Genomic DNA, 12,396 nt, shown 5'->3' on the forward strand with positions numbered 1-12,396 from the left:
GGCCAGTCCCAAGATCTCAGCCTCAGTTTCCTCATCTGTGCAATGGGGGTAATCACACGATTCGAGCATTAGATGATGTCATGTGTTTGGAAGGTTCCAGTAAACAGCAAAGGTCACCTTCCTGGACATTGGGAGGCCACACAACAAGTTGACTTCAGGCTCCCACTGTTTTCGGGGGCAAAGGGAGCTTTTATTCCCATGACTTCATCGGCAAAGGTCCTTCCTTTGGAGGAAAAGAGAAGAGTGAGAACAGCTTGACTGCAGCAGGCTGATGGGAAGCCAGGGCTGAGGCCGTGACATGAGGGCCCAAGAATGAGGATTAGGTTTCAGCCAGGCATGAGGGCGCACGGGGGAGGCCACCTCGGGCTCCGTCTGGGCCCCCTTCTGTGCCCACTCATTCAGTACTTCCATCCTGAGACCCATTACCTCAGCCCCAGATGCTGCCCCGGCTCTGAACCCCCGGGCTGCTGCCGCGAGGGGGACGGAGGGGGGGGGCTGGGGGACAAGCTGTCTGGTGCCACCGGAACCTGTTTCTGGTGCTCCTTGACCTGGGGGAGTCTTTGCTGAGGCCTGCCCTCCTCTGAGCGGATTTCACTCCCGAAATGTGACCCCCAGAAACAGACAGGGAGCCCCACCTGCAGGCCCCATGCTCTGCGTTCCCCCGCCCCAGGGCCAGGCTGTGTCGTCACCTTGGGACGGTGTCACGGGAGCCTGCACCAGCACCAGAACCGATTTGATTTGGGCCCTCCAGCAGGGCTCATGACATCACTAGGATTGTTCACTGTTTGGAAAAATAACTGGGTTTCACATGGCAGCTGTCCTCCAAGCTGTCCTCCAAGCCCTCAGGCGGGCTGGGGCTATCCACTGGGAGGTGGAAATGAAGTCACGTGAACATCTTAGGGACCCCACGCCCCCAACTGGATCCCTCCATTCCCAGGGGTCCCCGGCACTGTGAAAGGTACACAGCCAGAGCCTCGCCTTCCGTGGTGTCAGGTGGGCCAAATGGCACCCGGCCCTGACAGCAGTACGCCTCACGTCCCTGCGGACGGGATCCAGGCCAGCAACCAGCAGTGGGGAGCCCAAGCAGCCCGGCCTCCGTGCTGAGGCCACCTTCCTCCTGGCCTTGGCTTTGTCTGCTCATCCCTCACGTGTGAGTGGGATCCCAGACAAAGGCTCGGGGGCAGCGGCCACTATGCCCGCTCTACAGAACCAGCAAACTGAGTCTCAGAGGGATGAGTGCCTAAAGGCCCCATATGTGCCTCTTCCAAAGCCACATATGACCTTTGCTCCAGGTGGCCAAGCAAGAACCAGATTTGCTGAGCAGACCCACTGCCGGGTCTGTCCTGTGCTCCCATCATGCTCTGCCACATGACAAGGCTTGGAGCCTCCGCCTTCACGCAGGTCTGAGGACAGCCCCCCGTGATGCGGTGCTGATGGCCCGGGCCAGGGACCCTCACCACTGAGGCAGCGTGGAAGGCAAGCAGGCTTCCCTCACAGCCCCACACGGCACCCACTGTGACCTCAGCTCACCCTAGAGCAGCCCCAAGGGCATGTGTCCCTTAATCCCAGCTCGCAGGCAGGGAAACTGGAAGGAAACTCCAAGAAGCTCCAGGACAGACCAGCCACCCGCCGGGGGCGGGGGGGGGGGGCAAGCCAGGGCTTGAACGTGGCCTCCACGAGGTGTCTCTTTCCTCCCACCGCGCAGGGCTGCCCCCCACAGGATTCTACCCACCACCCAAGTGGGGAGTGCTCCCTGGGTTCAAGAGTGGCCAGCCACGTGCGTTTCCCTGGCCTTCCCTCATAGCCAGACCCCCGTGGGCAATCCCCACCTGTGCTACCTGGTTGTCTCAGGGAAAAGACAGGGCCACGCGTTCATCCATAACCCGCAAGCTCATCACGTAGCTCCAATTTCTCGCCATCCAGAATTGGAAGGACCGTAATGGGCAAAATTTGTGGCTGTGAAGATGTGAGCACGCCCAGGGGGCGAGAGGGCCCGGCCCCACCCCCAAGCCCAGGCTGTGTGTCCCTGGGCAGGCCCCTCACCTCTCTGGGCTAGTCAGTGCGGGCCATGAAAAATGGATGAGGTGCTGGGTGTGGGCGTGCTTTTTCAGAAACATGAAATTACTGTTCATGGGCTGCACCTCCTGGAGCCAGGAGACTGCAGGTTTCGGCAAAGAGAACACACCCCACGTTTGGCGTCCAGTGGTCCCAGATAAAGTCTCCCCCCCGCCCAGAAATGAAAATGATCAAGATTTTAGTAGTGGACTCCGAGGCCCGTGTCCCAGCACAGACAAGCACGTCATTACAAAGTTCTGCACACCCAGCTCCTTAACAGACTTTCCTCGTGGGACCAGAAATGAGAACCCACCCGAGAAATGCTTAATCCTTTGAAGGCTTTATAATAGCCTCCACTGATTCGGGAGCGAATGTCCTCGTTAGTGACAACACTGCTGAATGTTTGCAGAGAAAATAAGGCCGTATATTCTGTTAAGTACATATCATGCAAGCCAGTATCTCTCAATTGTCTTCTGGAGCATCTGTAATTTCTATAGGAATATCCATTTTTCATTCTGCTGAGAAATTTGTTTTTTCAAGATTAAAGACAGAACTTCTCTGTTGTAGTCTTAATTTGCCTCTGAAAGATACCCTCACAGAATAAGTCTATGGGACACACTGACCCCCGGGGAACACATTCTCAGGGTGAGGCAGGGTATTTTTTTTGTTTAAACACTCTGACCCCCCCAAAAAACACCCCAATTCTACCACCATATTTACATCCTACAGAAAAAGAGGCAGAATCACAGAACGATGAACACCGAATACCAGGCTTTTTCTAAAATATGAACTATTTCCTGTGTTCCCCACTCCCCCCAGCCCCCCTACCCCTTCCCTGTCTGGTGTAGAAAATCAGCCACCAAAACAGGGCATGAGTGGGGGGCTCCTGATTTAGGATTACCCACGATCCCTCCCCCAGGCTAGGGAGCCACCGCCTGCCACACTCTGTGAAATAGGACAGGGTGAGGTTCAGAAGAGATGACCCTCGGTGGGGGCAGACCTTTGCAAGGTGCAATCGTTAGCTGTGTCTTCTCCCACTCGTGAACAAAGGACACTGTGTGCCCACCAGGTGCAGGCACTTCGGTGCTATTCCCATGCCCTAACCTGCCATGGGGAGACAGAAAGGCAATGGGCATGGAAGGGAACAAAGCAGCCCAGAGGGGATGAGGGAGCTGGCTCTTTTCAGGGAGGAGCCTGGAGTTCAAGCCTGCAGGATCTGGCGCCCCATGCCAGCAGAGCCCTGTGCCTGGCACTGGAATCTAGCCCCCACACCTGGCTAGGTCACCAGAGGGCTCAGGCCTCCCAGCCTGGGTCTAGGTGCAACCATATCCGTGCAGGGTGGCTGCCCCAGGTTGTGGATTCCCCCCCCCCCCCCCCCCGTGCCCCTGCACCGGGATGGGGAAGGACAGCGCACTCTGAGTTTAGGGCATCCTAGCCATGGGCAGAAGGCAGCGCCAGAAGCGTAGGATCCCCACCAGGGAAAGAGGCACTGGGTAGGGTCTTTGGGTGTCGTCCCCGCTCCGGTGTACTAAACCTATGTTGGCAAGGCCTGGACCTCACGGGGCGCCACCTGGAATAATGGGGATGGGATGCCTCGAGGTCCCCACAGACCATGCACGGAATAGACAGGGATGAAGGGATGCTCCCAGGCTCAGAGGAGGGAAGCGACCCGGCTCCCCCTAGAGAAAAGGCTGTCAAGACGACAGAGGGTCCAGGGCCAGAAGAAGGGGCACCCAATCCCCCCTGAGAAGAAGAGCTGGACAGCGCAAAGGAATGGCCCCGGGGCCTGGAGATGGAACGCAAACCCGCTCGACAGGAGGGGGCGCTCTGGCCAACGCGAGCGAGGCCTCCCCCTCCGCCTCGCCTCCCCGCGCCCCTGTTCGTTCCCGTGGTCCCCTCCTCGCACCTCCAACCCTATGCCGCGCCCCCGCCCGCACACCCTACTCTGTGTACGCACTCCCCCCACCCCCCGCTCCGCCGCGGTCCCTCCTCCCCTCTCCTCACCCCTTCTCTGCACCACCCTCCTCGGCTGCAGCGCCCCTTCCCCTGTTTCCCCCTGCTGCGCTCCCCCCACCTCCAGGGCAGCGCCCACCCCGTCCCCGCGCTGTGCGCGCGCGCACACAGGCACACGCACACGCACGCGCATAGGCACAGGCACACGCATTCGCACACAGGCACACACGCGCGCGCACGGCACACGCACCGCGCTCGCACACAGGCACACGCGCGCGCACAGGCACAGGCACACGCACAGGCACGGGCGCGCGCGCACACCCGCTACAGCGCGCGCCGGGCCCGGCAGGGGGCGCAGGGCCGTGACGCGCGAAGGGCGAGGCGGGGGATTCAAGCGCGTTATAAGGCGCGGGACGGGAGCGCGGTCCCCGAGACGCCGCGCTCCGAGCCCAGAGGGAGTCGCCGCCCGCATGGCCCCCGCCCGCCGCCCCGCCGGGGCCCGCCTGCTCCTCGTCTGTGCGGGCCTGCTGGCCGCCGCCGTGGGCTTCGTCTCCCCGGAGCCCGGAGAGCCCGCCGAGAGCCGCGCCCGCCGGGAGCCGCGGCCCGGGAACGAGCTGCCGGCGGAGAACCGCGCGGGGCCGCCCGCCCGCCCGCCGGTAAGACGCCGGACCCCCTCGGGCCTCGGTTTCCCCACCCGGAGCGCGCACGTCCCTGAGATCCCGGGGAGGGGTGGGGGCACCGAGGGCAGCGCGGCGTCGCGGGCGGAGACCGGGGCTGGCCCGGGCGTCCGCCTTCCTAACGTGCGGTGGAAGCGCGTGGCCGGCGGGGCTCCGGGAAGACGCGGGGAGTGTGGACGCGGCCCCTCCGCGCGGACCGGCGCCGGCAGGGCCAACCTTGGCCGGGACTTTGGGGGTAGTTCTGCGGCATTAAGGGCAAAATTCCACTGGCTCCGCGTGAACCGCCTTTTCCCCGGGGTGGGGGCAGAAGGAAGTTGGGAAGTGGGTGAAATGTAAATAACTCGACCGGCATGAAATTGGGAAGAACCTATTTGTGAAAGTGTGACCGCCGCTCCCCGAATTTACTAGGCGCAGTTCACTCTGAAAAACAACGAAGAAAGTGCTTCCCTTTGGTCTGGGGAGCGTGGCGGGGGTGGGGGCGGTGTGTGCAGGGCCCCTAATGACCTGCGGCTGCTGGCCCTGAGGGGATGATCTTGAGCTCGGCCCGGCGCTTCCTTCTGAGGGCAGCGCACAGTGCCCGGCCCCGAGGGTGGGAGGAGGGGACTTCAGAGGAGCCCTCAGCGCTGGGCTTCAGCTCACACTTGGTGCCACCAAGGCCAAGGACACCGCCTCCAAAGAGGGTGGCGGTGGCAGCCAGCGGGAGGGCTCCCTGGGAGGAGCCTCCCCGAAGTGCTTCTCCGACCACTGGAAGTCAGGAAGGCCAACCCCACCCAGACCATGGGTCACGCTTTCTGGAGAAGGGTGGCCAGATGTCAGGATACAGTCACCTGGAAGCAAGAGGCCTGGGTGCTCCCAGGAGGGGTTCTGGCCTCGGACTCTGTTTGTGGGGCCCACACGGGACCAGAGGCTCCCCCACCTCCTTTCTGAGAGCCTCTCACAGCTGGGGACCCCAGTGGGACAGGACAGCTGCCTGCCACCCACCCACACTGCCACGGGCCGCCTCCCCCCCCCCCCCAGGGTGACTCGCCTCCACCTCTTTCTGCCCCCCCAAACCAAACTGGGGTCCGAGTACTGGCCCAGCTGGGAGGGTCAGCCTGGCGCGCCCGTCCAGCCTCTGTGGAACCCTCTGGGCACGCGTTCCCGACGAAGGCAGAGCGAGGCCGTAAAGTGGAACCCGGTCCTGTGTCCACGGTGAGCAGCTAGTAGGACGGCACCTCGCCCGGCCCAGGAGGCCCTGGGCACTCTGAGCCCTTTCTCTGTCCAACCCCAGGCTCTTCTGGCACGGGGGGCCCCGTGTCCCCACCGCTGCACACTAGCTCCCGAAGGAAGGCCCCAGGCCCTGCGGAGTGGCCAGGAGACCGCCAGCTCGGTCTCCGATGACAGGTCCTGGCCAGCTCTGAGACCCCGGCGTCCTCCCTTCAGCCACTGTTATTGGCTTGTGACCTCATCTAAGCCCTTGGGCCGATTTCCTTCCCAGCTGGTGGCCTCACCTGGGGCCAGACCACCTGAGGCCCACTGGCTGATGAGCCAAAGGCCTCTCCCTGTAAGGCATCTCCTGGGATTTTGCTCTGTGTCGGCACTGGTCAGAATGCAGCATGCACAGGAATGGATGTTTCTAGAATCACCCCTGTCCTTGTTCTGGAGGTCCTGAGGAGGCTGAGTGGTGTCACTCCGCATTCATAACAGATCAGTGCTAGGCCGCCGGGCCTCCTAACCGTCCCATTCTTGTGCTGTCAGCTGCCGTAACCCGTGTCCCTGGCACTCCAGCGGGGGCCGCACAGGGGGCCCTGGTGAGCACAGTGGCCTCCTCCTGAGCACTTTTGAGCTGGCGGGCTCCCAGGGAGCTCCTGTGGAGGGAAGCCAGAAGAGGTGGGCCAGCCAGGCCAGGATTCTCACCTGCTCGGTGCTCCGCGGCCCAGGCCCTCTTCTCCACGGAGCCCAGGCTGCAGTGCGGCCTGGTCACCCTCCCCGTGTCAGGAGGGCGGGAAGCTCGGGCTGGGGGCTGCGCTGGCTTTGAGGACACCAGTGTTGACAAGGACCAGGCCCCGAGGGTGCAGAAGGCCCGTCCTGCGCACAGGGACATCCTGAAAAGTTTCCTGTCTGCTTGGGGCGGGGGCGGCGCCCACTGCGGGAGGCAAACCGGCCTGACGGCTGGCTGTGTGGCTGGCTATGTTCCAGGAGCTCCCGGCCGAGGGGACACACGGCATCGAGCCCAGGGATGCCTGGATGCTCTTCATCAGGCAGAGTGATAAAGGCGTCAATGGCAAGAGGGGAGGCAGAGGCAAGGCCAAGAAGCTGAAGGTGAGCACGGGAGCTCCAGCAGCGTGTGTGCACGTGTGTGTGTCCTGGGGGAGTGTGTGTGTGTGTGTGTGTGTGTGTGTTGGGGGGGGGCCCGTGGGGAAGCAGGGGGCCTCCACCTGCAAGGCCTTCCCTGCACCCCCAGCCCACCACCATCACCCCCTTGCCCCCCTCCGCAGCCCCACGGGCACACCCCGAGCAGTGCCAGCGAGGACAGACCCTCACCCTTGGCCTGGGGTCGGAGAGCACAGAAAGTGCCAAGCTGGGGCCCCGGGTGACCCAGAATTTGAGGCCTGTTGCTATCATTTTTCCTGCACCCCTGGAAAGCCAGGCAGCGCCCTCAGCGACCCCCTTTCTCTTCCATCTGTACCCTAGGGAGGGAGGCCTGGGCTGGCCTGGGACGGCCGTCCGGGAGGGTTGTAGTCAGGCTGGACTGACACACCCTGTGGTTCCCAACAGGTGGGGAGCCTGGGGGCCCTGGAGACTGCGGGGTTCCCTGTCTCATTCCTTTTAGCCCGAGACCTGGCACCTGCTCTTGATGTCTAGCTCACTAGACATGTCTCCTCACTGCTGAGGTTCCTTTTCAGCTTGGCTTCCCAGGGCCCCCGGGGCCCCCTGGTCCCCAGGGCCCCCCTGGCCCCATCATCCCACCTGAAGTGCTGCTGAAGGAGTTCCAGCTGCTGCTGAAAGGTAGGGGTGCGCCCATGTGGACACGCACCCTTGGTGTGAGTGGGGCCGGAGGAGGGTGTCCTGGAGGAGGTGGCTGGGCATGCCCATGTGGGCCGGCCCTCGAGGAGGCCCCTGCTCTGTGACAGGGGGGCTTGGGTGAGGCTGAGGGTCGGGTTGGGGGTCTGGGAGGAGCGTGGTAAGGGGGAGGCTTCGCAGGGGAAGGAGGACTTGGCCACTCGGGGACCAGCACCCTACCCCATCTGGGATTGGGGCCAGGGGACCCATACCCCCAGAGTGGGGACCATCAGTGAGGGATCAGAGCTTCTTAACTTTGCAAAGTGCTCCTCTGATCACAAAGCAACCATGGGGATTTGAGACTCACCCCAGGCCCTGGACTGAGACCCCAGCTTCTTCCCCTTGATCACTTGTGTCCCTGCCTCTTTCCCTGGCAGGTCTCAGCTGCTGGTCAAGAGCCCCACGGGAGGCAGGGAGGATAGTGTCCTGGGCAGTCCAGGGCGGGGTGGGGGGGGGGGTGCAGGCGGGGCGGTGGAGCTGTTATGTCCGGGGGACGGCCCTGCATTTGGGCAGCTGCTGAGTCCTATCTCCCAGTGTCTTCCAGAGTTCACTTTATTATGACAACTATTAGGAGAGCCTTTCCTCCCCTTCAGCTGCTATAAGCGGAGAAGACAGGAGTGGGCAGGGGGAGGCGTGGGCAGGATGGAGAGGTGAGGCACCAGAACCTGGGCGCTGGGTTCAGTGAGTCCGCCCCGAGCTTCCCGGTAGCCAATGTAAGAAGGGAAAACAGGAACAGCCGCGGGCTCGGGAAGCCACGTTTTCCAGGCCCGGCAGGCGGCGAGGGGGTCTCCCGTGGATCCCGGAGCGCGGGCGCCGGCGCGTGGGGCGCGTGCAGTCGGTAGTGGATCCGGGGCAAGGGTCGGGGACACGGGCAGGTGGGCGGGCGGCGCGGCCACCGCTCGCTCTGTGCCAGGCGCGGTGCGGCAGCGGGAGCGCGCGGAGCCCGAGCCCTGCACGCGCGGCCCCGCGGCGGGCGCGGCCGCCCCGCGGGAGGACGAGGAGGCGGCGGCGGGGGACGCGGGCGTGCTGGCCCTGCTGGCCGCGCCCCTGGCCCCGGGCCCGCGGGCGCCGCGCGTCGAGGCCGCCTTCCACGGCCGCCTGCGCCGGGACGCGTCGGTGGAGCGGCGCGCGCTGCACGAGCTGGGCGGCTACTACCTGGTGAGCCCGGGCCGGCGGGGGCGGGGACGGGGACGCGGGCGGGCGGGCCCGGGCTGACCTCCGTGCGCCCCGCGCCCCGCAGCCCGACGCCGAGGGCGCCTTCCGCCGCGGCCCCGGCCTGAACCTGACCAGCGGCCAGTACACGGCGCCCGTCGCCGGCTTCTACGCGCTCGCCGCCACGCTGCACGCGGGTGAGGCTCCCGGCGGGCGGGGCGCGGGGGGTCGCCCCCGTGCGCTCGGAACCCCGCCGCCCGTGACCGCCCCCTCCCCCCCACCCCTGCAGCGCTCGCCGAGCAGCCCAGGCGGGGGCCGCCGCGCCCCCGGGACCGCCTGCGCCTGCTCATCTGCATCCAGTCCCGGTGCCAGCGCAACGCGTGAGTTTGGGGGGGTGGGAACTCCGGCACTAGACCCGCCCCCCCCCCCCCCCAGTCCCCTCACCCCACCCTAGCGCTGCCCAGCTTGGAAAGACCCTGTCCGCCAGCGCCGCCGCACCAGCCGCTGGCGACCCTACGCCTCCTTCCCGATCTGATCTAGAAGTCAGCTCCCGGCCCCATCAGGCCATCCTTTTCCAGCAGCGGGGGGTGGGGGGCGGCGCAAGGTGCTTACCCCGACACTTTCCCCAGCCTCCCCGCTCCCCTCGCCTGCGCTGTCACCCGGAGGCCACAGTCCCCGTGCAGCCCATCACCGTCCCCGTCTCTTCTGCCTGTGAACTTCCTTCTCACCGTCCACTCCCTGACACGATCCCTCTTTCCGTGGCACCTGCACCCCGGAGGGCAAGGGGCAGCACCCTCTGTATCCCCAGCGCCCCCAGTGGATCCCAGGCACAGAGCGGGCGCGCGCGCTCCACAGCAGTTGGGAGACAGAGTTCAGAACTTCCCAGTCCGCGGTTGGAAACCTTCCATAGATTGGCCTGAACCCACTTTTTTGGCATCACTGCTGCCACCACACCCCCACTTCCAGCTGCACCGGCCTGTGTCCTCTTTGCAGCAGGGCCGGGACCTTTCAGCCCTGACCTGGGCCCAGGCTTGCCTTTCTGGGCACTCGCAGAACCCCCTTGGCCCTGTGGAGACTGTCCCCACTCTTCTGGAGGATCCAGTTTGGATGCCACCCTCCACCAGAAGACCTGGCCAGGACAGCTGTTACCACTGCACTGAGCTGGGTGGCTGTCGTTTGCTGGCGTGGTTGTGAGCACAGGAGGTTGGTGGGGCCCGGGGTGCGGGCTGACGGTCTTCCCATTTTGGCTGCAGCTCCCTGGAGGCTGTCATGGGCCTGGAGAGTAGCAGCGAGCTCTTCACCATCTCCGTAAACGGTGTTCTGTACCTGCAGGTGCGTGGGACAGGCTCGGGCACGGGGGGCAGGCACCACCCGGGCAAGGCTAGGTGGGTGCTCAGGATCCCTGGGAACAGTGCCGACTCCAGGCCTGGGAGAGATCGGGGCCACACCGGGGAGCTCACACGGGTTCGGGCAGAGCAAAGCCTCCCCCCGGCCCCGGGCACGGCCGCCGTCCTCAGCTGCCGCCCTGCTCCTCAGTCCGCTGTGTTCAGACCTCCCCGGCATCTCACAGAGGACTGGGGCTCCCTGTAGGGACAGGTGGCAGGAGGGAATGGAGGTCAGCTCTGTGCCCTCAGGCTGACACTGTCACAACCCTGGGCCTGTTGCAACCTTGGGAAGATGTGACTCTACACAGGATCCTGCGTGACAGTCTCTTCTGGCACTGTGGGGCCCTTGGCAAGTGACAAATTGATACGTGGGGTTTAGTAAAAGAGAAAGAGTTGAAGTGCAGACATGTGGAGTGACAGCTGACCCTTAAATAGCAGCATGCCAGCCCCCCCCCCCCCGCCCAGCTCTTTACGTAAAGTACCTGCTTTGAGGTCAGTACTGCTGTTTTTCCTCCGTTCACCAGAATGGAAAGTTTTATTTAAGTGTAGGTGATGTACAGCGTTCCCACTGTTCACAAACACGGGAACGAAGGCACAGAAAGGTTACGTCGTTTGCTTAAGCTCCCACACAGTTGGGAGGCCAGAGCTGTGGTCGCTGTAAGGCATCGAAGGGTCAGGTCCCAGGCACTGCCGGGTGGCACGGGGTCCACCTGGGGTCCTCGGATGCAGACGGTCGGGGGAGTCCCCAGATTCTGCATTTGGGGGGCTGGCGGTCCCCAGGCTGGCTCTGACCCTCCCTGCAGATGGGGCAGTACGCCTCCGTCTTCCTGGACAACGCCAGCGGCTCCTCCCTCACCGTGCGCAGCGGCTCCCACTTCAGCGCGGTCCTCCTCGGCGTCTGAGCGGCCACACCGGGCCCTTCCTTGTGCCCGGCAAACAGAAGCGGGTCCGAACAATATCCGGGCCGGGCGGCGCCAGAGTGGCGGGGGGCCAGGCGCCGGAGGAAGCCCTTGGAACCGCCCGTGTGGGTCCTGCCGCTCAGGCCAGAGATGGCCCAACTCCAGCGACCCAGGGAGGTGACGTACACACTGGCACCAGGAGTGATTTCAGGAGGTCGTCTTTCAAGAGGAGGAGAGCCCCATCGGGCTGTTACTCAGCAAACGTTTCTATGGGGCTCAGCGCCCAGAAGCACTTGCTTTGTCTTGGGGGAGTTGGGTCCCAAATTCATTGTGACACTGTATCAGTGATGGACTGGGGCGGAGAGGCCAGCGGTCGGCGGGGGGTGGTCCTGTGAGGGGACACAGGTGTTTCTTCCCAGGTGCCGCTGAGGAAGTTACATGGCACCCTGGGCCACGGTGGCTGCAGGGACCTGGTGCCACAGGGGGGCCGGGGGGGGGGCAGGCTAGTCTGACAAGGGTGTGTTCAGGCCCAGAGGGAAGAGGGCGGTGGCTGCAGTCACCTTACCATCTGGCAGCCTTCAGGACGGTGACCAGGTCTGACCGATCTCCCAGAGCACACAGCTCGTGTCCCCTCTTGGAATCCCAACACCTCCCTCCAGGGGGGATGGGGGGGTCCCGGGCACAGTACATGCGAACCGGGCATTCGGTGCCCTTGGCAGGCCTGGTGCGATTCTCAGTAGGACTGGTACCCACCCTACCAGGAAGGGCCGGCTGCCGTGGGTCCTGCCTCCCCTGGCTGTTTGATAAGGGCTGCTGCGGCCACACCCTTCTCTGGATTTCCCTTTGCATCCAGTGGGCATATTTTAGAGAAGCTTTTACCCTTGAAAAAACCACGGACCTCTTCCTTTTTCTCAACCTATGTGTATTACACACCAGTTTGTTGAAGTATTTATTGTATGATCTTGCCGGGTGGAATGTATTTATATAAATGACTTCGTGATGTGGTTCCAGTGCTAAGAACTCTTATTGCAGGACTTACGCACAGTGACAAAAAGCGCAGACCTGAAAATAAAGAACCTTAAACATTTAGGCCAGGTCCACTCAGGACGGCTCTGGGACGGTGGCTTTCTGGGCACTGGGGACTCGGGAGTCGCAGACTGGCTCCTGGTTGAAGATGCCGAGTGGATAAAAAGCGTTCTGTTTCACGCCTCTGGAAAGTCAGGGGTCCTTCTC

General features: G+C 63.6%; 1 protein-coding gene across 1 annotated transcript; it reads left to right on the forward strand.

Annotated features, from left to right (window-relative positions):
• The first annotated feature begins 4,373 nt into the window (after window positions 1–4,373).
• ERFE (erythroferrone) lies at window positions 4,374–11,279 on the forward strand. The gene is made up of 8 exons (XM_086720087.1): window positions 4,374–4,664; window positions 6,864–6,986; window positions 7,571–7,673; window positions 8,641–8,885; window positions 8,968–9,076; window positions 9,169–9,259; window positions 10,133–10,211; window positions 11,068–11,279. The coding sequence occupies exons 1-8, from the start codon at window positions 4,479–4,481 to the stop codon at window positions 11,164–11,166; spliced, it is 1,035 nt and encodes a 344-aa protein (XP_086576213.1). The 5' UTR covers window positions 4,374–4,478; the 3' UTR covers window positions 11,167–11,279.
• Window positions 11,280–12,396: the final 1,117 nt, after the last annotated feature.

This window comes from Puma concolor, chromosome C1, assembly GCF_028749965.1.
Source record: "Puma concolor isolate L17-30 chromosome C1, mPumCon1.1.hap2, whole genome shotgun sequence".
Classification (NCBI taxonomy): Eukaryota; Metazoa; Chordata; class Mammalia; order Carnivora; family Felidae; genus Puma; species Puma concolor.

Excerpts from the sequence above, each read along its gene's own strand:
- ERFE (XM_086720087.1), top strand. The coding sequence starts at position 4,479 with ATGGCCCCCGCCCGCCGCCCCGCCGGGGCCCGCCTGCTCCTCGTCTGT. Across the intron at positions 4,665-6,863 it reads GGCCGCCCGCCCGCCCGCCG|GAGCTCCCGGCCGAGGGGAC; the intron begins GTAAGACGCCGG and ends GCTATGTTCCAG. Across the intron at positions 9,077-9,168 it reads CGCCGCCACGCTGCACGCGG|CGCTCGCCGAGCAGCCCAGG; the intron begins GTGAGGCTCCCG and ends CCACCCCTGCAG.